This window comes from Poecile atricapillus, chromosome 15, assembly GCF_030490865.1.
Source record: "Poecile atricapillus isolate bPoeAtr1 chromosome 15, bPoeAtr1.hap1, whole genome shotgun sequence".
Taxonomy (NCBI): domain Eukaryota; kingdom Metazoa; phylum Chordata; class Aves; order Passeriformes; family Paridae; genus Poecile; species Poecile atricapillus.
Window position 1 is genome coordinate 4,742,378 of NC_081263.1, and position 27,975 is coordinate 4,770,352.

General features: G+C 44.5%; 1 protein-coding gene across 1 annotated transcript in view; it reads left to right on the forward strand.

The window, feature by feature from the left end:
- Positions 1–27,975, forward strand: part of CDH4 (cadherin 4) — a 413,499-nt gene that overhangs the window by 374,595 nt on the left and 10,929 nt on the right. Inside the window, exons 9-11 of the mRNA XM_058850685.1 lie at positions 16,245–16,430; positions 21,474–21,727; positions 24,788–24,930. Coding sequence (XP_058706668.1) covers positions 16,245–16,430; positions 21,474–21,727; positions 24,788–24,930 — 583 coding nt within the window. The remainder of the gene's footprint in view (positions 1–16,244; positions 16,431–21,473; positions 21,728–24,787; positions 24,931–27,975) is intronic.

Consider the following 27,975-nt stretch of genomic DNA (forward strand, 5'->3'; position numbering starts at 1 on the left):
AAGCTGCCAGATGAGAGGAACTCAGGAGCTGTATTCATCCCAGACAGATACAAAGGCCCACCCTATAGCGCTCTTAAATTACCTGTCATTCAGCCAGGGTGGTTTCAGACTTAATCGTTTCTGGATGGGAATGTAGCTCAGGAGGACACTGCACCACGCTGGTGTCACAGCTCATGTATTCAGCAGCAGGAATTAATGTTGCTGTGTAAAATTTAACAACGGGATGGGGGAGAGGAAAGCATCCACTGTGATGGTCGAGAGAGTCAGGGCACGTCTGTAGCCGAGCACAGTGCAGAGGGGAAGAGCATGGAGCACGTGGAGCTTCAGACACAGACACAGGAATGCCAAAATGACACATCCAGCAGAGGGGAAGAGCATGGAGCACGTGGAGCTTCAGACACAGCCACAGGAATGCCAAAATGACACATCCTGCAGAGGTGTGTTGGACATCCAAAATACCAGATGGGCTGGCATCAAAGTGTAGTGCTGGATGAGAAACGGTAAAAGAGCAACACAATTACAGAGGAGATCCTTAAAGGTACAAAATGAAGATACCTCAGTAAAACTCCAAAATGCCTGGGTGCCTCCACGGAAATTGGTGTCAGTGGGTTTCACACCCTTTGGTCCACCACCTGAAAGGCAGGGGAAGAAAGAGCCCCACCTTCTCAAGCAAAGGGTTCTGAAATCATGCAGGAGGAAGGAAATCAGAGTCCCTGGATGAAACCATTTGGAACTCAAGTCTGCTGTTAACTCTAAGGCCATTGTCCATCAGCATGGCCAGTCCTGACACTCATGAGGACTACATGTATTGAGCTTCAGCACAGCCAGGACCAGGTGCCTCCTCTGGTCCTTTCCAGCTCTTTTTTTGTGATGGTGAATGTTTTCTTCATCTGCAGTGCTACCTGTGCCTGTGCTGAGAAGCATCACAGAGCAGCCAGCAGTGGGGAAGTGTCTCCTGAGAGACACCACAAGAGAGGAGCATCTCCTGAAACACTGTAAACATCACAGGCAGCTGTTGGGGGCATTTTTAATGGTTTAGTGCAGGATTGTGACTCAGGGAATGTTCTCCTGGCTATCTGAGGGGCTTCAGCTTGTCCACAGTGTTGTGTTCTTCATGTGACATTGTTGCTTGCAAAAGTAAATGAAGGGAGGCAGCTCTTCCCTCTGCCAAAGAGGAGAGGTAGCACAGACTCCTCAATGTGCCCAACCAGCCCATGGCCACAGGCTCTGGGTCAGGTGCCATAGAAAATGGTATTTTAATCCCACCTGCCCAAGTTTTCTGTGACTCATTCATTTCTGTGGAATTTTTGGTGGATTTTGCACCTGCCAAGTCATCAGCTGTTGTAAAATATTGAGATTTTAACTGGACTGTGTAAGAATTTTTACTGGAAAACTGGCTCTCTTACTGTTGTAGGATAAAGGTATCACTGTCCTCCATTATCCAGAGTCCTTGTTACTTATAACAGGGTCGTGTCTTCCAACATGTCTTAATTATGGGGAAATTCCTCAGTCTCCCTTCAAATATTTATCTCCTGTGTGCAAGTGAGTTGTGGTTTTTCCATATTAATATGGATCCATAGCCTCTGGCCAGATGCTCACCAAAGATAGAGGGAGTGCAGTGAAATTAGAGTTGGTATTTCAGAGATTAAAAGTCAGCTGAGACAGAACAATGCTGGATAGTCTCAGGTGATGTTTTATGTAAGATTGAAGCATCTTTCTTGCTCACAGGAGGAACACCTTTAATTCCAGTGAAATCTTTAACTCCTCTCAGGCAAAATGCCCTTTCCAGTCTGACCCATGATACTGTTAATAGCCATCCAAGGATTTCCACTTTATCTGAGAAAATGCATAATCAGAGGGGAGGAGAAGTGAAAGAAATCCATGCCTACACTTGACTCATACAAAGTCTATTTTTATCATATTCAATCAGGAACAATCAGGCACAGAGAGGAGACGCAGATGAATTTGCATGATCAGACTTCTGTGTCTGAAATGTTAATTAAAAGTTATTTTAAATTTGCCTACTGTGCAGAACTTGTTTTTATAGTAGCCCATGTAAGTAAAATATTATTTCACAGGGCTAAAGTGCTCATGATTACTTGAGCTTGTCGATTCTTGGGAAAACCTGCCTGGCAATCAACCTCTCTCAAAAAAAAATTAAAAAAAAAATAAAAAAATAAAATAAAATAAAAATATTGGAGGGGTGCAGAAAGAAAGGGAAAAAAGAAACTGGGCTATTCAAGTTCTTTAAGCTCCTGAGCCTTAGGAGGTCTTATTTAAAGCTACTTTAAAATTTGCCCTTTGGCACTGCTTTGAGAATCTCCTCTTCCAAAGCTGAATCCAGTGGAGTCTGTCTTAAAGAGGCAGCTCTAGGACAGCATCCCCTTCCCTGCCTCACCAGCTCATCCTGACACTGACACCAGTTAGGAACAGCTCCAAAGGTTTAGGACTGCACTGTTGGAGATGGGTGGGTGCTTCCCAGCTCACAGGGTTTGCTGGCCTGGGAAAGGCTGCCTGGCCAAAGACTGGCTGACCTCAAAGCTGTGTGGAGTAACCTGAGTTCAGAGAGGTGTGCTGGAGCAGGAGGGATGTGTTCCTGGGTAAGGTGAAGCTGGTTACAACATGGGCCTGGCTAATCAGTGAAGGAGCAAGTCCTTGCTGCAAGCACATTGGGAAAAGCAGTTCCTGCCCATTTTAAACTGGCCTGTTTAATTAATATTGTCAGACCAGGCTCACCCCTGGCTGCTGCAGTGAGGCTGAGTTAACCTGGGCTGGATCAGGCAGTGCTGGGATCAGCAGAGAAGAGCTTGGTGCTTCCTGCACAAAAGAACACAGAGAGATACCCAAGTTAAAAGGGCTTCTTGGTTTTGGCACCACACGGCCAAAAGTGTCTGACCTTTGTGTGTGCAGGTGCTCTGGTTCCTCGAGTGCTGTGGGAGATGTTAATGAGCCCATTGCGAGACGTGCTCTGGAATTTGAGAGTGAAGATGCTCTCAGAGCATCGCTGCCCTGCTGGCATTGTCCTTTACCAGAAATAGTTCTTCCTTCTCCCATTCTGATGTTTCCTTCCCATTTTCTCTGCCCTGTGATTTACTGGTGTACATCATTCCATGAAGCAAAACAAGCCAAGATCCTCCAACCCTACAGCTTCCCTTCCCTGGTTATCTTGCTAACCCTGCTGTGTTCCGTGTTCTGCTCAGTTTTCATTCTTCTGACCCAGTTTGGATATAGTAATCCAGTTTTAGTGCCTTGAACAAAGGCATTAGTATTTCCTTTTTCACAGCCATGGTGTAGCTCTCACTTAGCCTCCTGCTCTGTGAACTTGCCAAAACTGAGGAAACAAAGCAAACAAGCACAACCTAAAATTGTATTCCCTGTTCTGAATGCGTTTGTTCTCACGTTTTCATTGTTTGTTTGAGGAGAGAATAGAGCTGTGCATCAACCTATGCAAGAGCAGCACTGCACAGAAATAGCTGATGTGAGCTGTAAAAATGTGACTTTTTGAAGTAGGGTGAATGCTTTGCCTGGGCTCCAGCCCCCTCAGTCAGATCCTGCTGAGCTCCATTTTTAACGGTGAGTTTCAGAATAGCAAAGTAGCAGGGAAAACCCTCAGCTCTTCCTTCAGGCTGAAGGATTGTGCCTTCCAAGTGACTGGGATGCAAAGATGCAAATAGGTCTGCCTCGGAGAAATGATATTTAATGGTCGTAGGAAACCAAAATCGGCATCCACGTCAGGCTGCCTTGGGGTTTCCTAAACACATTTGTAGGCAGATGTACCCAGAAGCATTCAGAACATGGGAGTGTTATGAGAAATCACTTTTACATGCATGCTCATGTTTTACAAATTAATCTTACACTGTGGAGGGAGAACCCAGCAGGAGTGGGATGTCACTGGGATTTCCTGCAGACAGAAAATTGGACCAGGATGCCTTCGAGAGCTCCCTAAAAAGAGATCTTAACAGGCTGATCCAAGAAAAACTAGTGAAAGTGGGTAGCTTGCTATCTCCCAGGACCTTGGCACGTGTCCATCTGCCTCTTCCCTGTCCCTAGACCCTGGAAAAGATCAAGGGCTTAAATCTTGAGCGCTGTGTACACGATTTGCCAGTGTACAGACTAAAGCTGCATGTGTAGCTGTCCATTCAGATCTCAGTGTCCCCGTCACCACACCTGTGCCATTCAGAAAGTCTGCAGTGACATTTGAGTGTAGATTAGCCTGGATCTTACAGCAGTTTTAAATCATCAAAACTATGCCTGTGGCATAATTTAGAGGCAGATGTCACGCAAGGCAGAATTTAAGTGGATTGCACAGGTCAGAGCTGGCAAGGGGAAGGAGCAGGTGCTGTGGTAAGGGAATGTACAGGACTGTGTTGTTTTACAGCTGAGGACAAACCCAGGAGTTCTGTACAGTCCTGCAGACACGCTTTATTGTTAAAAATCAATTATGCTTTCATGGAAATTCCCAGATGACTGTGTTCACTTACAATTTTCCAGTCAAAACGAGGCTCAGCCAAAGTACCCAGCAAAGCCTGGGCTGTTATAGAGCTGTCAACTTCTAACTGAAATAAATTATTAGATTCAAGTGAATCGAATATGCCCAGTAGCATTGGGGTATATGGGCATCTACCTAATTCTATGTACATTTCCATTAAATATATAGTCAGTGAAGTCTTAAAAACCACAAATCAGTCTAGTTTTCCTAAATAAGACCCCAGTGGTTCTAAATTGAAATGGGCTTTCTGCCTCTCATTGCATGTCCTGGTGACAGCCTTTGCCATGAACAATGAATTAGAATAAGGATGTTAGGCTGGGAGGCAGCAGTAACAAACAGTGCACAAGGAGAAGCAATATTCATTCTTCCCATCCTCTTTCAGCCTTGTGCTGAACTCAGCACAACAATTCCAGGCCTTTGCAGCTGTAGACACACAGGTTAGCCATGATAAGGAAATTATTTACATCTTGATCTGCCTTTGGAGTCAAACTGACTTTTGGAGATGGATCCCTACCTCAATGCAAAGCCTGTCCAGTGGAGCTGAGGGAGTTTGATGCCCACACAGTTTGATTCTGTTAGAGAATGAGGCTGATCCCCAGCTCCAAGTGCAGATTCCCTGGGAGCACTGGGGCTTTCCCAGGCACAGCATCTCCAAGTGCTGGAGGCCCTTCAGTGCCATGCTAGGGAACACAAGACACCCTTCGTACTCTCTTGTGGATGCTCAACTTTTGTTCTTTATTTTATCACCTCTTTCATCTAAAATGAAAGATATTTCTCACTTTATGAGAAAACAATAATTCCTCATGTCCTAATGAAGAAAGCATTCTTCATTCAGCCTCTTCTGTGATGTCTCTTAAGCCTTTACACCAGTGTAACACACGACAGAAAGGATGAAATACCTTTGAGACTGCAAAACAGAGATACAGAGAAGTATATGTATAAATACCAAATATAGATGTGCATAGAGCTGGATCCAAAGCATAGATAGATGGTGATGCCAGACAAACAGTCATCAATCATATCCAAGTCTCTACTCACAGATAAATTGTGGTTTATATGAGTTATTCCATTACATTGGGTTGCTATATATGAATTAATTTTTTTAAAAAAAAAGTCATCTCCTTGATAGAAGTATCTTCCTAATAAACCCCATTAATCAAAAATGTAAATTTACAGTGCCTTTTGTTTTGTTCATTTCCTTTCAGTACATTCATTTTCAAATTATCAGCAAATTAATCATGTCCAGAGCTTTAAACTGGCTGCCATGTGGTAAAGCTGTTCTGGTTCCTCTCCATTACACTGAGCATTAGTTATTTAGGCACAGTTCGAGGCTCAGTTTAGCCTGATTCTGCCCTGAACCTAATTGGAATCAGCTAAATTCTTCCTTGTAAATGGGTCAGTCACACAGAAAAAGCATCAAATGTAATCTCGAGATTGTGAAATAAAGCAGAGAAATAGAAAAAAGAAGATAATTTTATTTCTCCTCATTGATACCTGCCTGGTGGTTAAAAGAAGGATTAAAATGAGGTCATTAAACTTTCCTTGGAGACAAAACCCAGACCTCAGTGGTAATATGATTAATCAAATATAAAAGTGGATCTATTCTGAATGAATAACTCATTTTTATAGAATATCTAATTACTGAAATGTCATCTGCTGCAGAAAAAAAAAAGGGGGGGGGGAATTAATTGCAATAACAATTCAAGAAGATAAAGTTTTTCTGAATTAGGTCCACACAAGAAGCTAAATTGAGTTGATTAAGTAATTTTGGTTTCAGGAACGCCCTTGATGGAAGTTAGTGGTAATAAATTTTTCAGACCTCAGAGTTTAAAATTGCCAAAGACCAGTGATTAAAAAAAAAAAAAATCAGGAACGATAGTTTCATTACAAATTTCAATTTTCTGTCATAAAAAAAAAAAGCATGGGGGGGATATAAAAAAATGCTCTTTGGTCTCTCTCAGATTGGACACGTGTAGTACCTGGTGTAAAATCAAGAATGGTACAACCTCCTCTGCATGCTGGGGAGTGTAATCTGTGAGCTCCACACGGGAGGCAGAGCCAGGAGGAGCAACACAGATTCCATGTGCTTCCTGCATATGTTCCACTTGGAACATTCAGCACGAGGCTCTCCTGCCCCTGCAGAGCTTTCTGCACTCACGGGGTGAGTGGCACATCCACCCTCAGCACCGGGGAGATGTGTAACAATGCATCTTTGTGACACGTCAGTTGGTTTGACATTTGGCTTTCTAAACCTGCTGGTTTGATGGTTTGTGCAGCTGGGTTAATGTTATAATTATTATTATAATTATAATTATATTTGTAATAATATCATTTAAATTTTTTAATTAATATTAAATACCATCTAATGTTATCCCAGGCACAGACGACCCCTGGCCCACGACAGCGCCCATCAGCCATCGCTCACCGTCCCCCATTTGTCACGAGCCCTCTCATTTGCAGCATCTGGCAGAGCTGTCTCCTGCTGCAATGTCTCATTTAGCAGGGATTTCTCTCCTCCCCTGTTCAGCCTGTGCAGGATCCAGAGGGAGAAGCCACAGACCACATCCCCACCCCATGTTTTCCATGGAAATGTCCAGTGAGAAGGAGGCTCCAGGCAGGTGTGAGCTACCTGTGTGCAGCGAGGTGTGACAGGGACACGTGGCACTGACAGAATCTCTGCAGTCAAAGGAAATGCCAGAGGAAAATGCCCTTGTTACTCTGTGCTGTGCTGCCGTGGAAATTGCCCTGGGCTCCACCAGCAGATCCTTGTGTGTGGATCAGACACCGTTCCCATCATCTCTGGTGTGTCAGTCAGCCTAAAATTTCAAGGAGAAATCAGACATTGATGCTCCTGTATCACATATCTACCCACATCTCTTGTCTGACATTTCTCCACCTGTAGCATTTCCCTCAAATTTGAATTGTTTCTTGTAGATTTTGTGCCTCTTTCTGCTTTTGGTTATGTATGAAATATCCTAATTCTCGTCCTCAACCCAGAGCTGGCCTTGGAAAGCCTCATTCAGTTATTGGAATGTAGACACCCAGCACCATCGTGGTTAGGCTGGATGTCCACACAGCCCTGGCATGGTGTCTGCCACATGTCCCAGGCAAACACCCATTTGTGCTGGACTATTTCATTATCTTAAAATTCCACAACATCTCAGGCACTGGTGTGAGGCCGAGAAATTTAAATACATTCTGTAATTCCATTATTGAAATAAATCCTCTCCTGAGGTTGGCTAACTTCCTTGGGTCGGCAGGTTTTTAATTCTTCAGTATTCCGTTGCTTTAAAAACAGTTGCTTCCAAGGGCTGTCATTTTAAGAGGATATATATCTGGAATTTCATTAAGTACATTTCACTTATGAAATCTTTAGTGACATGCTGTAGGGGAAAATAAATGGAGATTTAGCAAAGGATTTGGGAGTGCTGTGAGTTTTCTCTTATCAAATCTTTCTGACTGTCCAGGATGTCTTAGAGCTTCCTAGTTGTAGAAGAATGGGTCACAACACAGAGAACAGCCAGTTAAATTCAGAGAATGGTTGAAAGGTTTCACAAAGTTTTTTTTGAGCTTTTTCATATTGCTCAGCATAGTGCAATAACAGGTTTTAATTGCTAAGAAACAAAAAAAGGAGAAATAATATTCTTTTTTTTCCTGAATTTACAGGTATAGAGTGACTCCATCTTTTCTTTGCCCCAATATTCCTTGTTTCTCACTGCATTTCTCTCCTCCATTCCACAGGAAATGTTGTAAACAAAATTTCAGCAAGAAGCCTCTTTTTCATGGTGAGGCTGATTAATTACAGTGTTCAGTGTAGTCTTTTCTGTGCTCTGAGTTGCTGTAAACAGGCATTTCTCTAGAATTCCAGATTCTCACTGGGTGAAGGTGGCAGGGAGTTGGGCTAGGTGACCTTTACAGGTCCCTTCCAACACAAACCATTCTGTAATTCTGAGATTTTGAGGATTCCATCCTTTCCTGTAGAAACCCTGGCACAAACCTCCTCTGAGTGCAAGTTCTCACTCCTCTGGCAGACACTGCCATTACATTTTAAGCATCAGTAAGGACATAAAGAAACATCCATTGTGGTACCAGTGCAGGAGATCATGTCTTTAACCACAGAATAAACCCCACTTTTAGAATAAAACACCTGCTTCAGTGGCTTTCTCCTACAAGACTGCTCTGTCCAGTCAGGAACCCTTTTTTATAGCCAGACCAGAGGGTCTTCCAGTGCCTGATGATGGAGTTCCAATCTACTCATTAAAAAAACCCGAAAACCCCCTGTGGGCTAATTCTGAGACTAATCTGGAAATAACAGATTTCAATTGCAGTGCAGAGGAAGCCTGAGCAGGAGTCAGTGTGCAGATGGGCTGAGCTGTGCTGCACAGGAAACTTGTTAAAAATCTCAATACCAGGATTACAGCATATGTAAAAAATCAGTTTCAGTGCTCTCATAAGTCTTCCTTTCCCAAATACTCATCCTGAGATCCCAGAGGCACACAAGCAACTTTCATATGCCTTAAAATCTGAAAAAAATTAAATTAAAAACTCATTATGGGGAATGGGCAGTTAATAAGAAAATCCTAAACCAGACTTATCAACTTAAGGCCCTTCTTTATGAAACTTTATTACAGGTGCCTGAATTGAAACATCCCCTTCTAGACACGTTTCACAAGGGATATAGAGCCAGACCTGTGGAGTACGTTTTGCTCTCTTAGGAACTGAGCTCTCTCACTCAATTTTTGCTGCTCTGGTTTACATTCAAATCAGGAAAATCATGTTTTCAGAGTGTTGTTCAAAGCAGCGTGGTTATTTGCTGCTTTGCAGTTTGCAGGAGAAGGAAATGTGAGGCCTGACGTGCCAACAAATGAATTGATTGCATCCTCTTTTAGGGAGCTGGTTATTTTAGAGAGTAAAAGTACTGTCTAAAAAGTAAAAAAAGTGAAAATTCAAAGTGGAAAGCCCCCCGTGCCATGGTGGGGGGTGCAGGGGGCACTGCTTTGGCAATCCGAGGTCAGGGTACCCAAACCCATGGTGCTTTGGTTTGAGGTGGTGGAATTTCCCAGCTGGGAAGCAGAACAAGCTTTTTTTGTCCTGCCCGGGCTGTAGAAAGCTGTGTGGGCTCCCCAGTGGAACTCAGAGGCTGGGAAGAGCCGTGCTGGGATCCAGCTGATCCCAGTTCCCCGGCAGCCTTGGCATGGCAGCAGCTCCGTGAGGATCACAGGGCTCTGTGACAATGCACTGGGGAGATCGATAGGCTAATCCAGGCTGACCTAATGGATTTATCAAGTAACACATGAATTAATGATGTGCTCAGGATTCTGCCCCAGCCCAGGGCACGGCTCCAGCCCGTTCTGCAGCTGCCTCAGGAGACAGGCAAGTCACTTCAGCCTTTGGTTCTGCAGCTGAAGGGAAGCATAGGGCTGTCAAGCACTGTAAAGCCATGCTGTATCTGTGCAAAAAATGTTCAGTTATATAAATGTATATGGTTTTTTTTTTAAGAATGAGGCTTCGTAGGCAGCACCAGCTGTTTAAAAATCCATGTCTCTGTTTTAAAGAGAGTGTTACTAATTACACCTGACAATTAAATAGTCTGCAGAAAAGTATTAGCCACCTTTTCTTGCTGTTCATTCCATGGGCAAGAAACAAAGGTATGTTAGACAAGAGAGCAAATGAAATGTTCAAAGGATCCTTGTCTAAAACTGAAAAATAAAGGGCTGTGCTATCAGATCAGAATTTTAATGTATATTGTTTCCACTGGCTCCTGACATAAAATCTTTCATTGTTGGGTATAATCATTGTTAAAGGTCACCGTGCAAAGGCTACATCATTTAGACGAGATGAGATCCCATTTTGGATAAATTCACAATTTTAGTTCCTAACAAGGAGATAGTATCAGGATTTGAATGTACAAGAGTGTCGGTTTACGGATTAAAGGCTTTTGTGTTCTGGAAACCACACTATGCCAGATTTCGTGAGTTTCAGTGTAGAAGTGCGAGTCCCCAAAGTCAAGTAGGTTGATTAAAATGGTTCTTTATAGCCTTTGAAATAGAGATAAAGTACAGCTTTCCTACACGGGGTTAATGTAGAATTTATTTTTTTTTCCCTTGACAAGGCTATATGCCTTCCAAGGACATAATTTTAATCTCTTTTTAAACCTTTCATACGAATATTGTAAAAAGCTCCTTTGTGTTGTAATGCATTTTTATAAAATATCTAAACTTCTATGCAAACTTCAAACCTCATTTCTTAAGATATATTTATTTGGAAATGGTTATCTTGCAGCAGAATGGTGTCTTGTGTCATCATTTCTGCAGCATCTTTTCATACTATCAAAAGAATGTAACATCTGATAATGAAAAAAAAAAATTAGTGCTTTTTGTCAGATATGCAAACTACTTCTTTTTTTTTTTTCTTTTTTTTTTAATATCCTTTCACTATTATGTGCTCTGAACTCCTGGCAAGTACTCAAAGAGTCTTTGAACCAAGGTGAAACCTACACATTCCTTCCTCACACCGGAGTCGGAAGTGAGAGAGTTTTCTTTTGCTGCTTCTGAAAGAGAGGGTATTGCTTTATTCTCCTCTGCTCCAGCTTTGTCCTCATATTCAAAGAGTAAAATTTGTATATTGATCCAGAGTTAGTCATTGCTCGGGATTCTGAAAGATGACACCAGTAAAGACAAAGTGCAAAGGCAGTGGCTGTCACCTGTGGCAGGAACACGACACAGGCTGTCTGTGTTCCAGCCTCACATCAGCTTCAGAAGTGCCAGGCTTTAAGGCTTGCTGTTGTTTTTCAAACTCTCCCAAAGGAAAAGAAACCAGCACAAGGAGACCACGCTGAAGATCACTCCAGCTTCCTGCACAAACTCCTGTGGGCAGGTGGGTGCCTTGTCCCCAGCACACCATGCCTCCTTTGCAGCCAGGTGAGGTGATTTAGCGGCACAAACTGCTGAGGACAAAGGCAAAACTTCCAAAGCATCTTCTCAAAGCTGGTGATCTCATTCTCATGTCCTTCCTTGTCTGGGCTGGGCAAGGCTGATTCCTGCCTGACCACCACGAGGGCAGTTCCTTTGTGACAGCTGGGTATGAGTGCATCCATGGATGGACTGTGGAGTAGATCCACGTGGATGTGAAGCTGAAGAAGGGATTTTTTTGGCCATGAGCCTGGAAAAACAACAGCCCAGAGGTTTATGGAGGGGCTGCTGGCTGGTGTAATGCAGAGCAGCCTTAAAAAGGAGTGAGGACATCAGTGCTCATGACTCGAGACCTCACCAGAGTGAGGAGTTTAATAAAACCAGAAATGAGCATCTCAAAGCCTGACCTGCAGAATAAGGCTGGCTTTAGAGGGGTTTTGTGGGGATTTGAGCCAGCTCGTGGTCTCCTTTGCACACAGTGGAGGGAGACCCTGGCAGTCCCTGTGTGACTGTCACAGCAGCTGGGATAACTCACAGCCCCAGCACCCCATCCCTACAGCAAATGATATTGGAAATTAAAGGTCACAGAATTGATAGTAAGGCTTAAGAAAACAGCAATTAGTCTGCTGGAAGAAAAGCTAAATTACCAGTAGTAGAAGTAGGAGGGGTGGGGGGGAAGAGCATTATTGATCTAAATATCAAGTTGGCAGATATGCAGAGTACAGTCTAGAGGTTTTTTACACCTCTGGGCTTATTCAACCCCCACAATAAAAAATGCAGGCCTATAAAGATAGAATAAGAAGCAATCAATTAGGATGGCATTTGCTTGTTTCCATGCTGCAGTTGGGCAGGCACATCACAATTAATGATTTATTAGGAGATTTTCATCTTTTTTTCCCCTCCCCCCCCCATTTTACACAGATTGCTGCAACCAGACCTCAGTTGTTTATTAATTTTCCTGCTTTTCAAGCATCTTTGTTAGCAGAAAAGGTAAACCCTTGCCTGGGATGCCAGCATGGGGTTGGGTGGACACCCTGAAGGGTGAGGAGCTGTGGGTTTTATTCAGGCAGTGGAGCCCCCTGAGTGCTGGCTGCACATCACCTCTTCTCCAGAGCCTCAAGGGGCAGGCTGGCAGCAGGAGCTGGGGAGGGATGGGACTCCCCACCACCACATGCACTCACTCTCATTTCAGTTTCTCCCAGCCTGGGGGACCTAGAGAGAAGATTCAGCACTTTGCAGCAGTCATAGCTGTCAGGGGAGGGGCTCAGAGTCTAATCAGAGGACTGAGATGCCCTTATTCTTCTGTTAATCCATAGTTATAGTCATGAAACACTATTTGTCCAGGCAATTCAGCCTTCACAAACCAGTGCTGCCTGGAACAAATGTTGTGTCATCATTAGTGAATCTTGGAGACAACAGAAAGATCTTTCCTGCAGACATTCATGTGAGCAAATCTTTGCCTTCACAGCTTTTTAGCAAAACCAGCCAGGGGAAAAAAAAAATAAGAACATTGGGAAAAAAATAATTCCCTTTAGAAGGAAGCCTGAATAATTATCTTTGTGTTCATCTGTTTCAATCCCACACCTCCCTTGGAGTGGCTGCAGCAGCTAATTGGTTTTACTCGGCTGTGCATGGCTTCAGTGCCCTGACTCCAGATTTATTGTACAAAGTCAAGTCATGGTGTGAATTCATCATTTGTCCACCCAATCAATCCCCTTCTCCTCCAGAATGATATTTGTCTGCGTGTTTATGTGCTGTCAGATCCAAATGACACAAAAGACAAATTCTGGGATTAGTTGATTTTAGTACCAACCCAAAAATCAGAATGAATTATTTCCTTTTCATCAGGACGTGACTTCAGAGGGGCCAGCTCCAGAGGAGTGGAAGAAGGAATTTTGCCAGCACAGGCCTTTATGGGAGGGGAAGAAAAAAATACCCACAGAATTTAAAGATTTAAGAATATACCAATTTCAGAACGAATACTTAGCTGAGAAGGGAAGTGTGTAACAATCAGCCATATAAATCCTTGTGGCTGATCCTTAAAAAAAATCCTGGAAATTAAAAACTTCAAGTGCAACAATTGAAAGTGAAGCTAAATGAAATGCAGGGGAATATGAGTAAATGCTACAGGTATAGGTCAAGTGCTGCTTTATCAATCTTGTGTTTACTCCAGCAGCTCCTCTGTTGCCCATTGTTTTACCTTGTTTGAATAGATATGCTTCTCTTTATTTGAAAATCAATTGTAATCTTATGAAAGAGAACTTAGAGCAGAGGGAATGCTGGAAAGCAGCATAGTGAAAGATGTTCATTATCCTGAATTACTCCAGGGTAGGGAGGGAATGACATTAAAGAAGTGTGGGTAGCATTGAGCTGCCATCCTTCCTTTAGCAGGTGTAATTTAATGTCATTACTTAATTTTACTAAAGGTAAAGACAATTGTGGACAATACACATTACAGCATTTACCTATAATAATGACAGTGGAGGAGTGTGAGAGGGAGGGAAGGCAGACTCCAGTTTGAATTCCCAGTAGCTGCTGATCTGTAGCTGATGAAAATTACTCTTTTCTTCATGGCACGTCTCTCCAAGATTTGCTTTTTACCCTGAATAGCTTTGGATGGCTCCTTTGATTCCAGTGAAGGTGCTCTGTTCTCATCAGAATAATACTTTGCTTTATAAGCACAGTAAGCAATACCCATTCTCAGTGCTGCTTAGGACTGATAATTTCCTAACTGTACCTAACAAAGGTCAACAACAAGTGGATGAACTCCTGGATTGCCCAGGATGTGCTGAGCATTGTGGCTGTCACCCCAGTGGAAAAGCTTTATAGGTTGCTGTGATCTTCCTCCAGGCTTTATACTGGCATGTGCTTGTGTATTATAATTTTTAGTATAACTTCATGTTTTAAAATGTTTTAAACTCTGTCACTGTGGGCTGAGAACAGATGTTGTGATGGCTGCTAGAGGAGCTGCTGTAAAATTTCTTGTGTGGGACTCTTCCATGTAACCCAAAGTCATTGGCAGCACCTGGGTTGTGACCCACTGAAGGTGTTCAGGGATCAGACAGGACTGGCCCTCTTCAATGGGTTAAATACAGTTGTTAAATACAGTTTGATGGCTTAATTCCATTTGGTTCTGCAGGGCATAAGCCTGGGAGTGATGGACAAAATCTGTGGTCCTGGGTTGATGATCTGAGATGGTTTCACAGAGTGTTTAACTCCTTTGGAATTACAATATGATCCCTTGTTGTCAGCAGTGCAGCCTAAAAGAGGCTGGGGGCTCGTCAGCTTGTCACTGCTGCCGTGCCATACAACATTAATTTAATGTAATGGGCAATAACTAGTGTGGATTTAGGATGAGATGATCCTGTTTAACTAATCTGCCTCAGTTCAGACAAGGTTGATAGTAGAGTGTACGTATGACATAAACTAATGGATTTTTCAAGAGGCTTTTGATAAATTTCCATATATTTCCCTTGCTTAAGCTGTGTGCTGCAGAGACTCCAAATTGGGCAAGAAAATGGGTAAAGAACAAGTGAAATCAGGGGAAATAAAGAGAAAAGAAGAGATGTAGCATGTAGTGGAATAAGAATTATCCTGCAGCTTCCCACTGTTCTTCCCCACCACTCGGCATGGCTGGAAAGAGATGCCATCTGCATTCACTAATGAAAACTTGTTTAGGACAGGTGCATAGCAGAAAAGAGGGCAAGATGCCATTCAGGATACCACTAAAGGGCAAATTTAAATTTACATTAGCATAAGGCAGATTGAATATTTTTGCTGTCAATGGTGAAATAATATATACTAAATACAGGCATCCGTGACCGAGAGATGCCAAAGGATGGGGATGGGTTAGGAGGGGAAATGGACTCTTGTGCTAACAAAGGAATGATTTATTATCATTTACACAACCTGGCATTTGTGCACACCAAAGGCCAGATTTTAGAAGTGTTCTGCTCCTGCAGTTTGGGGCCAGAATTTCAGCTGCAGACTCCGAGCCAGCCGCTCCTGGCATTTCCCCAGTGTTTAATTTGCCATATGTCAATCAGAGTGTTGATTTGCAAGTGCTGCTAATAGGCAGTGCTGAGACATGAGGACAGTTGAAAATTTGGGAATGTGTCTTACTGGCAGCTTTTGAGCCCCAAACACTGGAAGTATTTACAGGCCAGGATCCCTGATCAGCCATGTGATAAATCAGGGACTGGAAAGCAGAAAAGAATGCAGCTAATGTGTCAGGATGTGCCTGAACGGGACATGCTCCATGAAAATCAGTGCTAAATGAGAGAATTAAGCACAGGAAAGGCTGTGGCAAAATCACAAGAAACACTTCAAATAATGAGACAAAATCAAATCAATGGCAAGAAAGAAATAAAATGAAGTAAAATCACTGAAGAAGCAATAAAATGCCGTCACTGAAATCTGAGTGAGGCAAAATACCTTGGGATGAAAGGAGATAGTCATCCTAAAAAGTTTAGACATTTCAGTGTGCCATTTTTTGCTGCTGTTGACGATTAACCCTCTGGTTGCTGTAACTGAGCAAGAATATCAGGAATGTTTTCTGTTGGATGCCTTGGAGCATTTGCTGAATCTTGTGCAGTGGCTGTGCGATCGTGGGTTTGTTTGCCTTTGGGCTGAGAGGTGAAGTCAGACTTTGGGAAAATACTCAAAGGAAAAAAAACAGGAAAAGCAGAATTGAGAAAGAGATGTGTTGCTCATTACAAATAACTCCATGGTCCTCGTTGTGGGACCGGCTTCCCAGTGGTCATGGTGATGGAGGGGAGAGGAGAGGGTGGTGTGAGGATGGACAGAAAGCTCCCACCATGACCAGCCCTGTCTTTCCTTTGCAGTACTCAGGAGAAGTGCCTGAGAACAGAGTGGAGGTTGTGGTGGCAAACCTGACGGTGATGGACCGGGACCAGCCCCACTCTCCCAACTGGAATGCCATCTACCGCATCATCAGCGGGGACCCCTCGGGCCACTTCACCATCCGGACAGACCCCGTCACCAACGAGGGCATGGTCACCGTGGTAAAGGTAAGGGGGAAGCCAAAGCACACCATGTTTGTCACCCTTACAGCTGCAGGGATTGCCAGGAGCCCGCTGTTGTTTCGTGCCTTCTCTGCCTGGAAGTACGAGTGCTTGGATCTTGTTTCCCATCTCTGTGTGTAGGAGTCCTGAATACTCTCACCTCCAGCGTGTGGTGCTGGTTCTGGGTGTCCCAGCTCAGCCCAGCCCACCATGAGCTCTCAAAAAAGCCTCACATGCTGAAGGGATTCCCAGCACCAGAACATGACCTCCACCTTCTGCTTCTCCTTGGCTCCTTGAGCTCTGTAAGAGGGAACCAGCCTGGGCTGGGCCAGAAAAGCCCCTGCTGGCTGTGAATCAAGGGCAGTGTTTCACTGCCTAGGTCAGTCAAGTGATCCTCTGTGAAAGCAGGCAGTGTAGGAGAGATCTCAGGAGCAGTGAATTTTCTGGTAACAGAAGGGAAGGAAATTTTCCCTTTGGCTGAGTTTTTTTGGCAGCAAAACTGTTGGAGAAATTTTCCTTTTCCTGGTATTAAGTGATAAACACACAGTGTGGGACAGATCCTCAATTCAGTACAGCTCTATTCAAAGCCACCCTGCAGGCTGGATCAGCAGAGGATCTCCTTTAAAGACTCCCAAGAAATCAGACCAGAAATATCCACCATCAGTTCTTCCCTCCATGGGCTGGTAGAGCTGGAAGCCTCAAGATACCTGCAGCAAGTGCCAAATCATGTTTCCTTCCTTGCCTCCAAAGAACATAACTCTATCTTTGTTGCAGCATCCAGCACCTTCTGATAAGTCTGGCCTTCCCTTACAAAAAGTTTTAATCAACAAATAGGTAGAAATACAAAGTTTAAAGAGCAGCATGATTGAAGAACAGCTCTGTGTTGAGCCCTGTTTCCTTGTTTTTAGCTAAACAAGTTGCAGTCATTCCTAATATGCACAGTTTGTGTCTTAGGAAAAATGACATCAGTGAAATGCCAGCGAGGCCATGCTGGCAGGAACGTGTGAGCCTGTCCTGTTCCCTGACCCTTGGGCTATGTGAGCTGCTGCTCTGCTGAAACTTCAAGGGACACATCATCCTACCTGCCAGATGGTATTTCAGCAGGGTCCTCTTATTTATCCCTTTTTATTGCTCTGTGGTGATGGTTGACAACCTTACCTGGTGCAACATCATGAAAGCTCTTCAAGCTTAGACACCTGCATATGGTTGTATATGTGTGTGTAAGTATACACATATCCAAATCTGTACATCTTCTGCTTAAACAGAAAACATTCAACAAAGAAAAGTGCAAAAAATTAACTTCCACTGACATCAGCCACCAGCCTGAAATCGAAATGCCAACATTTTCACTGCAAGTAGGGGAGGACCCCTTATTCTTAATCTTGCAAAGTGTCAGGACTGTAGTTTAAAGGCACATCAAAGTGAACAACAGGGGATTTGCATGATCAACACTGCTGCATAAGGACTTGTGCATAATGAACCATCCCTTATTCACAACTTGCAGGCAAAAAGCAGGGCAGATTTGTCAAGACACCATTGATGCTGGTGTTGATTTTCCACTGCTGTGTAACCCACAGTGATCACAAAGCAGAGAACCACATGAAAATCCCATCTCATCAAGCTGAGCTGAGAGCTTGAAATTGCATTGGATGTCCTCACTACATCACCTCACCTGATCCTCCTGGGCACCAGGGTTCCCTACCCCTGGCTGGCTGGGAGGCTTGTTGGTGTATTTTCAACAAGGAGGATGAGTGAAATTGCTTGTGATTAAATTTTCATGGTGAAGAAGGGAAGACTCTTAGGATTCCACCTTCTTCTTTGAAATATTTTGTTCTCTGTTAATAAGTAAATATGCTTAAAGATTTGGGGGATGTATTCTCATCTGACTGGGTGGCCAGTCAGAGCTTGTTCTTTGCTGTGTTGGAACAGTCTCTTGCTGGTTTGATCACTGATGTGGCTTGAAAACACAGGTAAAAAATTAAGTCAAGTAATGAACCATTTATTTACAGATCCTACATGGCTGGATTTTCGTGTGGCTCTTCAAAGCCACTCATACATAACTCCTGCTGCAAGCAAAGGAGTCACAGCAACAGCACAGGGAGGGGGGCTCTGTGCAGAATCTCACCACTTCCCCAGCATTTTAGGGGCCTGAAATGGAGGGCCAGAAATCCTTCCAAGCCAGATTTCCCTTTGGAGCTCAGATTATGCTCATGGGAGCAATTTTGCAGCTGCCCTCAGCAAAACCTCATCTGTAGCTCCAGTGTGATCACCAAAAGTTTAACATTTCCCTTTTCTGTTCTTGCCTTTCCAAACCATTTCCATAACTGTGCAAGACCCTAATCTTCAAAGAAACCCTTGATCAAGGGGAGAGAGAAACTTCCCACTCAGATGAGACGCCGCAGAGTCTGAAGACAATCTCCCAGAGCAGCAGTGGCTGCCCTGTGGCAGCAAGCTAAGTAAAATGTTATTATAAACTCTGCATGGATCAGAGCTGTGAATTCATAATGGAGATGCTGCTGAAGTTTCAGTTATTATTTGCCTCAACTATAACACCAGGAAAATTTGTTCACTTTGGTTAAAAGCAGCCCAAGAAAAGGAGGACACGTGGCAAGCCCTCGGCATCGCTCCACTGCACCCAGGTTGGAGGTGCTCGTGAAGGAGGAGGATGTGCAGCATCTCCAGGGGGATCTTTCACAGCCAGATCACACACCAAACATCCAGCAAGGAGTATCTGCAAAAGTGCTGCCACTTTATTTCATGACAAGTGTTTCTTGGACATGAAAGTGAAAATAAGGCAAGAGTCCCACATGTCTTCATCCCAAATGTAACAGCTCTCTGGCTTTTTCTGGATTCTGCCATCATAGAATCAAAGAATCACTTTGGTTGGAAAATACTTTTAGGATCATCAAGTCCTAAAGTTAACATAGCAATGCCAATTCCACTGTATCCCTAAAGCCATGTCAAATGACCAATATACAGCATTTTCAGTGAGATGCATGGAGGTGGGAAGGGTGAGTGTGGTGTGAGGAGCAGAGTGCTTTGTGCACCATTATCCTCAGAGGGAGGCAGTTTTAGGGAGCAGAGTTATGAACAGTTCTGGTATAAATTGCTTATTAAGGTGTGAAAGTTCTGCCTTAGGGCTGGACAGTGTCTGGCTGCAAGGGGCTGCTGTCCCATGGGGTTCAATAGCCCAGACTGCCAGGACAGCACAGATTCTAAAAGGATTTTACCTTTTTTTTTCCATTTTTTTACAAAACTGTGTGAAGTAGAACTTGGTGGACACAGGAGAGATGAGCAGATCACCTCTGTCTTGCAGGCTGAGGTGTGGTGGACACTGTTTGGTGACATTGATGCCTCCTAGACAGCCTTTGGTGTGGCTGATCCTGGTCCAGCTGCATTCCTTGCACAGATTTTCTGCAGCCCTGGTTTTGTTGCTACCAGAAGAGGAAGAAGCTGAGAGAACAGCCCTACATTTTGTGGGGAGAAAAAACCCCACAACCCCTTTGCATCAGGCCACATCCCAGCAGGGTTGTGCGTGGTCAGTGTGTCCTGAGCATCAGGAGCAGCAGTTCCCCACATCATTCCCCATGGAGCTGCTCAGCTCAGCCCCCAGCTGCTCTGAGCCCCTTTGGGGGGAGGGAGGTGCAGAGTGCCTGTGGACAGCCTAGCAAACAGAGCAGCATGAAAAAAAGAAAATTGGGGGAATATAAATTACAGGGGGTGTGAAAAGAACTTGAGGAAATGCATTAGTCAAATTGTTTCAAGGCCTTGAATAGTGTTTAAATGGGAACTTTTACCATGCATCGGTTTTGAATGCAGCACAAGTCCATGAGTCAGCATGGGTGGGTGTACTGGGAATCTTTATGCTTCCTTTTATTTATTAAATGTTGGCCCTGCCTGTCAGGAAGCCATTTAGCATCGGGAACATTTGCACTTCAATCGAGTAGAGATTTCGCTGTTTTACCTTCTGCCCCTGAAATTTGTTTCTCTCGTGTAGCCTCCTATGATTTGATTTCCCTCCTGACAATACTGGGTTTTAAACAGGACATGGCAGGCAGCTCTTGCTGCTGTAAATCCCTGCCCAAGTCGGTGTAGCTGTGGCGTTTTACACCCTGAGTGAGCGCCTTGCAGACTCAGCGCTGGAGAAGGTATCAGGGAGGATGGATATGCTTCTAAATTTATAAATCATGGCAAAGCAGTTTTTAACAAGCAGAGGTGTGATCTTGCATAACTCAAGCCTCCCTGGCAGATGATTAGCGACTTCCCTCATAATAATTAGTGGGATGGTTTAGAAATTATTATTATACTGGGCTCAGTCAGTTGTGCCAGCAAAGGCTTTTCACTCCTTCTGGCTCCTGGGACAGACACATTGTCTTCATCTGTGTGTGTTGAGAAGAGATCTGTGGCCTCCCAGCAGCAAAACCCAGCTGTAAGAGCTGTAGGCAACCTCCAGAGACCACGAGGTGCCTCGCCAGGAGGATGAGAGGTCCCACTGGAAGCACCACCTGCTTAACCTGACCAGGGATCGTTCCTGGCAGCTCCACCTTTGCTTATAAATTCATTTAAGAGGGAAAATAAAGAGCCCTTCAGGTTCATGGGCCCACAGAGACTGTCCTGGTTCCACAGTCAGCAGTTTCAGTGCTAATAGCGCTGCTCAGTTCCAGTCCCATCCCTCTGAACAGGCTCCACCTGTTGCATTAGAGCAGCCCTGGGTGGGTTTGCTCATTTGATGCTCAGCTCTCACAGGCAGGTTGTCTTTTGGAAACCACTTAGCTCTGGAACAAAACACAGGGCAAATTCTCCCCGCTGTTTGCAGTTTTTTCCTTTGTGGAATTTTTTTAACTGTTTGACCCTCCAAAAACTGGAAGGCCAAATCCTCCACTGGATTGAAGTTGCTCTGGATTTACACCTTCAAAAGAACTCAGCTCAGGAGGAAACAAGATGAGGCAATGACTTTGATATCATCTGCCTTCTAATCTTGCAGCTTCCAGCCAGAAGGTAGAATTTATTCTCTGCTTGGCTCTATACTTGCTTGTTTGTTTGTTTTAGGCAGTTGATTACGAGATGAACAGAGCTTTCATGCTGACAGTGATGGTATCAAACCAAGCTCCGCTGGCCAGTGGCATCCAGATGTCCTTCCAGTCGACAGCAGGGGTCACAATTTCAGTCACAGATGTCAACGAAGCACCGTATTTCCCAACAAACCACAAGTTAATCAGGCTGGAGGAAGGGGTGCCAACGGGGACGGTGCTGACGACGTTTTCGGCGGTGGATCCGGATCGCTTCATGCAGCAGGCAGTAAGGTGGGACACCAGGCAGCCCTGGGGCTCCCCTCAGCTGGGGGGGTTCAGCTGCACGAGTCTGGGGAGCCAGGCAGCTGAAAGCTGATTCCAAACTGACTGCTGGGACATGAGTGAAACCTTGGCAGGGAGTGGCACCTGCAGTCGAGAGCTTGCACTGTGTCCTGCAAGCCCCTAACTCACCATGCCCCTGCTCCAGGTAAGCCAGGCTCGGAGCAGCTGGCTCGAGAGCTGGATCCTGTGTTGTGGCTTGCACTGGGGCACATCACACCTTCAAATGAAGCAGAATTCTGTGCTCTTATGGAGGTCAGGGCTGCTTTGTACCCAGTCCTTGGCTCTGCCTCACCCAGGCTGCTCTGACCTGTGTGGTTCATGCACTTCGTAAACACAGAGGTTTAGAGAAAGGCAGCTTTGTTATTTCTGTTTTATGGGGGAGACTGAGGCACAGAAAGGGCTAGGCCTGGGCTTTCAAAAGGAATGGCTGGGGTTTTTAATCATGCCTTGTGTTGCTTCCAGAGGATTTAGGTTCAACCTTGCTTAAAAGCACAGTGCAAGAGGAGCTGAGGGCTAGTTCAGAGCAAGGCTGGTGGGGTTACAGACAGCTGCTGGGCAGGCTTTTAAAGTGTCAAATTGTTCAGTGCTGCCTGAGCAGTCAAACACCCATTCACAGGCCACTGGCACTTGGTCTGTATCTCACCAGTGCTCCCCTTGCCTGCTCCCAGTAGGTGCAATTTATTCCAACCTTCCCTTTCTCTTCAGAGCACCTGCCAAACAGAACCTCCTCCTTAGCTGCTTTCCCTGTGAATGGGATTCAGCTGGCAAAATTTTAACCTTGTAAAAGTCAGATTTCTATCCAAGCAGCTTAAGATGACTTTTAAATCATGCTGTGACCAGGAGGGTGTCACTCTCTGTGTTTTGTCCCACCTGGGCAGACCAGGGACTGAATCCAAGGTCCAGGACCCCGGCTCACACACCTTCCCACCAGGAAATAATTGGCAGAAAAGTGTAGGTGAAAATGAGTCCTTGCGACACTTTCACAACTATTTCAGCTCCGTCTGTGCAGACAGGAAATGCATTTCCTACTCTTGGATCCAAGAACATCCACTTTCACATCCACAAAAACTGTTTCCTTTTTTGCTCCCAGTCTGTAAGGGCTGTGGTATTTTTGGCAAAACCTGAGTATACGACGTGACCACGGCTGAGGCCACTTAAACTTGCATCAGTTGTGACATTTTGTGTCAGCAAGAGTTTGAAATATTTCACCTGGCACAGAGCTGTCGGGTCTAGAAAATGATAGTTTATTCACTGCCTCATCTTGTTGTCTTTAGACAGACATTGTGACTTTGGAGGAAAGAGACCATCCTAACTAACAAGCCCATTTTTCTTACGTCCTTTTTGAAATATTGCCCTTTGAAGGGTCTTTATTTCCCTGATGTCTGTACCAAGGCTGGTTTTCAGAGAGAACAACTCATTTATGATTGAGTACTCCCTCTAACCTGGAGGGGGGTGATCTGAAATCCAAACCAGCACCTGCTGTTCCTGTCATTGCACAGGGCATGTGTAGGGTCTTGCTGTGAGTATGAACAGCCAGTTACTTGGGTTGTTTCTTTCTAGGGCTTCCAGGACACGCATTTTGTGCATCCACCAGCACTTCATTTCCAAACCCCAGTACAATCTGTCTCCCTTTGCATCAGGACGGCCAATGCCCAAGCTTTGCAAGAAGCAGTAGGGTGGTTTTGGGGTCCTGTGAGATGTAAAAAAATTTAATTTTTTACTTTACAGTTGGCATTGGTTAGGAAAAAAAATAGCCAAAAGGCTAAGCCTACAGATCCATGATAAGCACTTTGCAGAGCTGGTCCAGCTGCTAGAGCCTTGCACATGAATTTCAGTCTCTGAATAGTCTTTGATAAAATAGAGTTTTTACAAATAGAAGATGAGGAAGCAGGAGCATCTCCAGTAACGCACAGCTTGGCACGGCCAGTGTCACACCTCATGTTATCCTCATTAGCCACAGACACATTCACAAAGCCAGCTTTGAAACTGGATTCCTGGTCATTTAGCAGAGAAAGGGCAGGAGCCTCACAGCAGTGATATTGAAATGAAAACATCCCAAAGAGTCTAGCTCCATGAAATGTAATTCTTTCCTTTGGCAGGGGTTTGTGCAGCTGTGTGTTGCTTTCCTCTTCACATGGATTGATGCAGCTCAAGTTTCCTTTTGAGTTTCTGCTTCAAACAGCCCAAATCTGGAAAGGAATATTCACCAGAAGCCAGTAATGCTCTCACCTGCATGTCCAATGACAAATTATATAAAAATATCACCAGATCTGAGTTACCCATGAAATAAGCTCAGCTTCTGTTTGCTTATTTCAGTACTTTATAGTCTGGCCATTTATTAGCTTCCAGTTGGATAGTTATGGTCCACCTCAGTTCAAACTGAGGCAGAAAAGCAAGAAAACAAGCAAGTAAGAAGGATGAACTGAACACACTGATCTGGAGAAGACAGGGAAAGTTTGCCCAAAAAAACCCCATATTCTCAGCTGGTTGCATGGGGCATGAATAGACAACAACTGGGAGTTAACTGAGTAGCTGGGAGGTGACTCTGACGTGGTATTCCCAAACTGTTATTAGTGAAAATAACAGAAACGGGCAGAAAACAGGAATATCTTTGACTTTAAAAACCTGTTTTCAGAAGGGCAAGGTCAGGAGCAGGAGGGAGCAGGAATCCATCCTCTAATTCAGGCATACAAATGCAATGGTCATTGCAGAGCCCATTTCTCCTCAGCTGCAGAGACCTCAGGAAATGTCCTCTCCTAGCAGCAGGAAACTGGCATGTAAGTGGCACTTAGTGGAAAGAAGAACCTTTAAAACTAAAGTAATTGAAAAATTGAATAATTGTAAAGGTCAAAAACAGGATACTCAATTAGCATTGTGTTTGTCAACAAAACCAGTTATCCAAAGGTCCTTTGAATCACGGGTCAGGAGTCCAGAAAAAAACGTATTTCAAGCAATATTAAGGATGTGTCAGTGAAAAGACTGCCATGTATTTATTTCCTTTCTCTGTAGATACTCTAAGCTGTCAGATCCTGCAAACTGGCTGAACATTAATGCCACAAATGGTCAGATCACTACTGCTGCTGTCCTTGATCGAGAGTCAGACTACATTAAGAATAATGTCTACGAGGCCACATTCTTGGCGGCTGACAACGGTGAGCCCAGGCTTCACATTGTTCATGCTTCAATAAGACTCTAATGTGATGCATTAAGAGAAATGATGCCCTGACAGAGTTGTCAGTATAAGTTATCTTTTTCCCAGGTTTTTATGGTCAAAAATGTGAAAGTGGGACGGGAAATTGCTGGAGTAAATTAAATGCGCGCAGTATATGGAGAGTGTTATTAAGGGAAAGGGAGGACAAATGGAAAATTGATTTGGGGAGTTCAGTGTAGCGGTGTAGCCTGAACCTAAAAAAGTGTCAAAGGGATGTGCTCTCCAGGGGCTGCCGAGCACACCAGTCCTGGTAATCCCCCCAAAGGCACTGATCGGAGCATTCAGGAGGCCTTCCATCAGGAAACCAGGAATAATTTTATGGGATGGCAGGAGGCTATTAAAAATCAGCCCACCTGTTGAACTGTTGTGGCTTTCATAAAAGGTGTGTCTGTGAGCTGGGCTCTTTCTGGCCACTGCCTTCCTGAAGTGTGCAGCCATCATCAGATGACGTGGGTGCTGCTGTGCTTGTTACCAAGGGCACTCAGGCCAGTCAGATCTCCTGGAGAAGTCCTGTTTGCTCTTCTCACTGAAGATCACTTTTGGTCCAGTCAGAGCTGAGAACTTCTGCTCAAGGGAAGGCAGCCCAGTGCTGCTACCCTGCTTTTCTCTTCCTAATCCTCAGTAGGAGGAATTGACAAATTTCGCTAACCACGCCCAAATGCAGCCATGCTGGTAAATTTCTCAGCTGCTCCATCTGGAAAAGGTTGAGGAGTTTCCCAGGACAAGGAGAAGGCCTTCCTTCCCCTCAGCCACCCTCACTTTGCTGCTGCAGGGTGCTGAGCACTCAAACCGCTTCAGCAGCACAGTTCAGCCCAGGCCTGGCTGTGAGCACCTAAATACATTGCTCAAACTCTGCAGGTGCTTTCAGGGCAGTGTTTGTGTGATCCCTCAGGATGGAGGTGCCATGGTCATTACCAGCAGATTTGGTGGTGTTTGCAGGGCTAATGAAAACTTCCTCCCTCTGGGGTTCCATGCATCACTTCAGTCATTGCATCCAAGGTCATAGGGGTGAGGAGAACTCAGGGAAGGGTTTCAGTGCTGAGGAGCTGTACCAAGAAGTGCATTCTGCCCCTTTTTTGTGCCGTGAATGGTAGGACTCACCCCACAGCTCTGTCCTAAGCTTCCCCTCCATGAATGCAGCCAGGACAGGGAAATTCAAAATATTCTCAGAGGGGTCTAGTGGTGTTCATCTGCAAAAGCCATAGGGCAAAACAGGTCAAATGAGGAGGCCAAGGCTGTTCACAGATACAGTGGTAGAGTTTGAACCTATCAACTTAATCCTCACCATCTGACCTTGCAAATTCCAAGCACTTGGTGCAACGTGATGTGGAGTTAACCCCTTTCCCTGGCTGTGGTGCTGATGCAGCAGTGCATCAGTGCCTCCACATCCATCATTCAGCAGCTCAGAAAGTGAAGGCCTAGATAAATCTCTTTATTCTGAAAAATTAATCTATCACTGGTATATTGCAGCCATTAAAATGCACATAAAGCAACACCTTATTTAAAATTCTGTCTAGAGTGCTTAGGATAACAGCTAAAGTTTCATCTAGGCTAATAGACTCTTGCCACATTGCTCCCAAGTTCCAGGTTCTCCAGCATCAAAGAAAAGCTTTGGGTCAAGGGTTTTGATGGGGATTTTTCTCTCTTTCTTGAAGAAGTATCAGCATCTTCTTTCCTTGAAGTTCTTTTTGCTCTTCTCAGTACGTGATATAGAAGAAGTTTAGCCAATGCTCCTTGGACATGCTCTCTTTGGCTCCCTGGGCTCCAGTGTGGAGATGCTGTCTTTAAGAAAAGTCTTGGCTGTAATGTAAGGAGGGCAAAAGGGGAATCCTAATCAACAGCACAGTTTTAACCTGGTTTCCTAGGAGAGGGTCCCTTGGATCACGCTGTGTCTACACAAAAGTGGAGCCTGGCAGTGTTTGAGCCCCTCAGCCAATTTCAGCCAATCTCCCAGGGAAGCTGAGAACTTAAATGTGTCTTATTCCAGCAGGTTTCATGAAACAAAGAGCTGAGCATGAAAATACCTTGGCTTATACCTTGCTGTGGGAATGCAGACGCTGGCCCTGTGCAAAAGGCAGTGATGGAGAATTCAACAGTTAAATGTAGATGTCTTCTTCCTTTTGTCATTAGTATTTCAATCTTAATTTCAGGGAGCAGACCAGCTTCTCTACTGGAGTCAGTGGTGCTATCGTATTCCTCATCTCTTGAGGATTAAGTCCAAGGATCCTTCATTGCACATCAGTACCTGCTCTGTGTCCTTGCTCTCTCCGTATAAGACAGCTGAAATAATGTGAAATGTTCCGTAGTTTGTAGGACTTGACCTTTTCATTTCTCCTAAAACTGCCCCAGAGCTGCACTCAGGAACACAAAGAAACAAAAATACCCGGACTCAGATCCCAACAATACTCAATGGCCCAACAAAAGTGCATTTGTACGTGCAGCAATTGCAGGTTATTTCAGCCACGTGCCAGTTACTGCCTCTCAGGACTGAGGGTTTATGTTCAGTCTGTCTCAGAGGTTACAGTGGGAGCCTTGCTTTTATCCCAGAAGATACTCTGGGTAATGTGAAAGCAGTAAAATCACTTTGCTTGGTCCCAAAAGTCAGTTTTCATGTTCAGCCCCAGTATCCTGGTGGGCTGTCTGCCTCTCCAGAAGCTTTCAAGGCTGATCAAAAGACATTGTTTTAGAGGGAGACCTACCCCATGCTTACAAGATGAAAGGATGAGAATCTATGGTTGAAGAGCTTATGTGGGAACAATGAAAAAAGGATTTCCAGGGCTCCTTCATAATTTTTGAGGCTCCCTTGAGAAATGGAGAAAGGAATGTAGGTAGGAAGGTCTGTGGAAGCAGAAGCCTGGTGGGGAAGGGGTTTGTGTAGCTTTGTATCCAGCACTGGGAGGAAGGGGCAGGACTGAAAATACAATCTTTAAAAAGAATGTCTGAAGCCATGCTGGCAGACGAGAGAGGCAGGCAGAGGGCAGGAGAA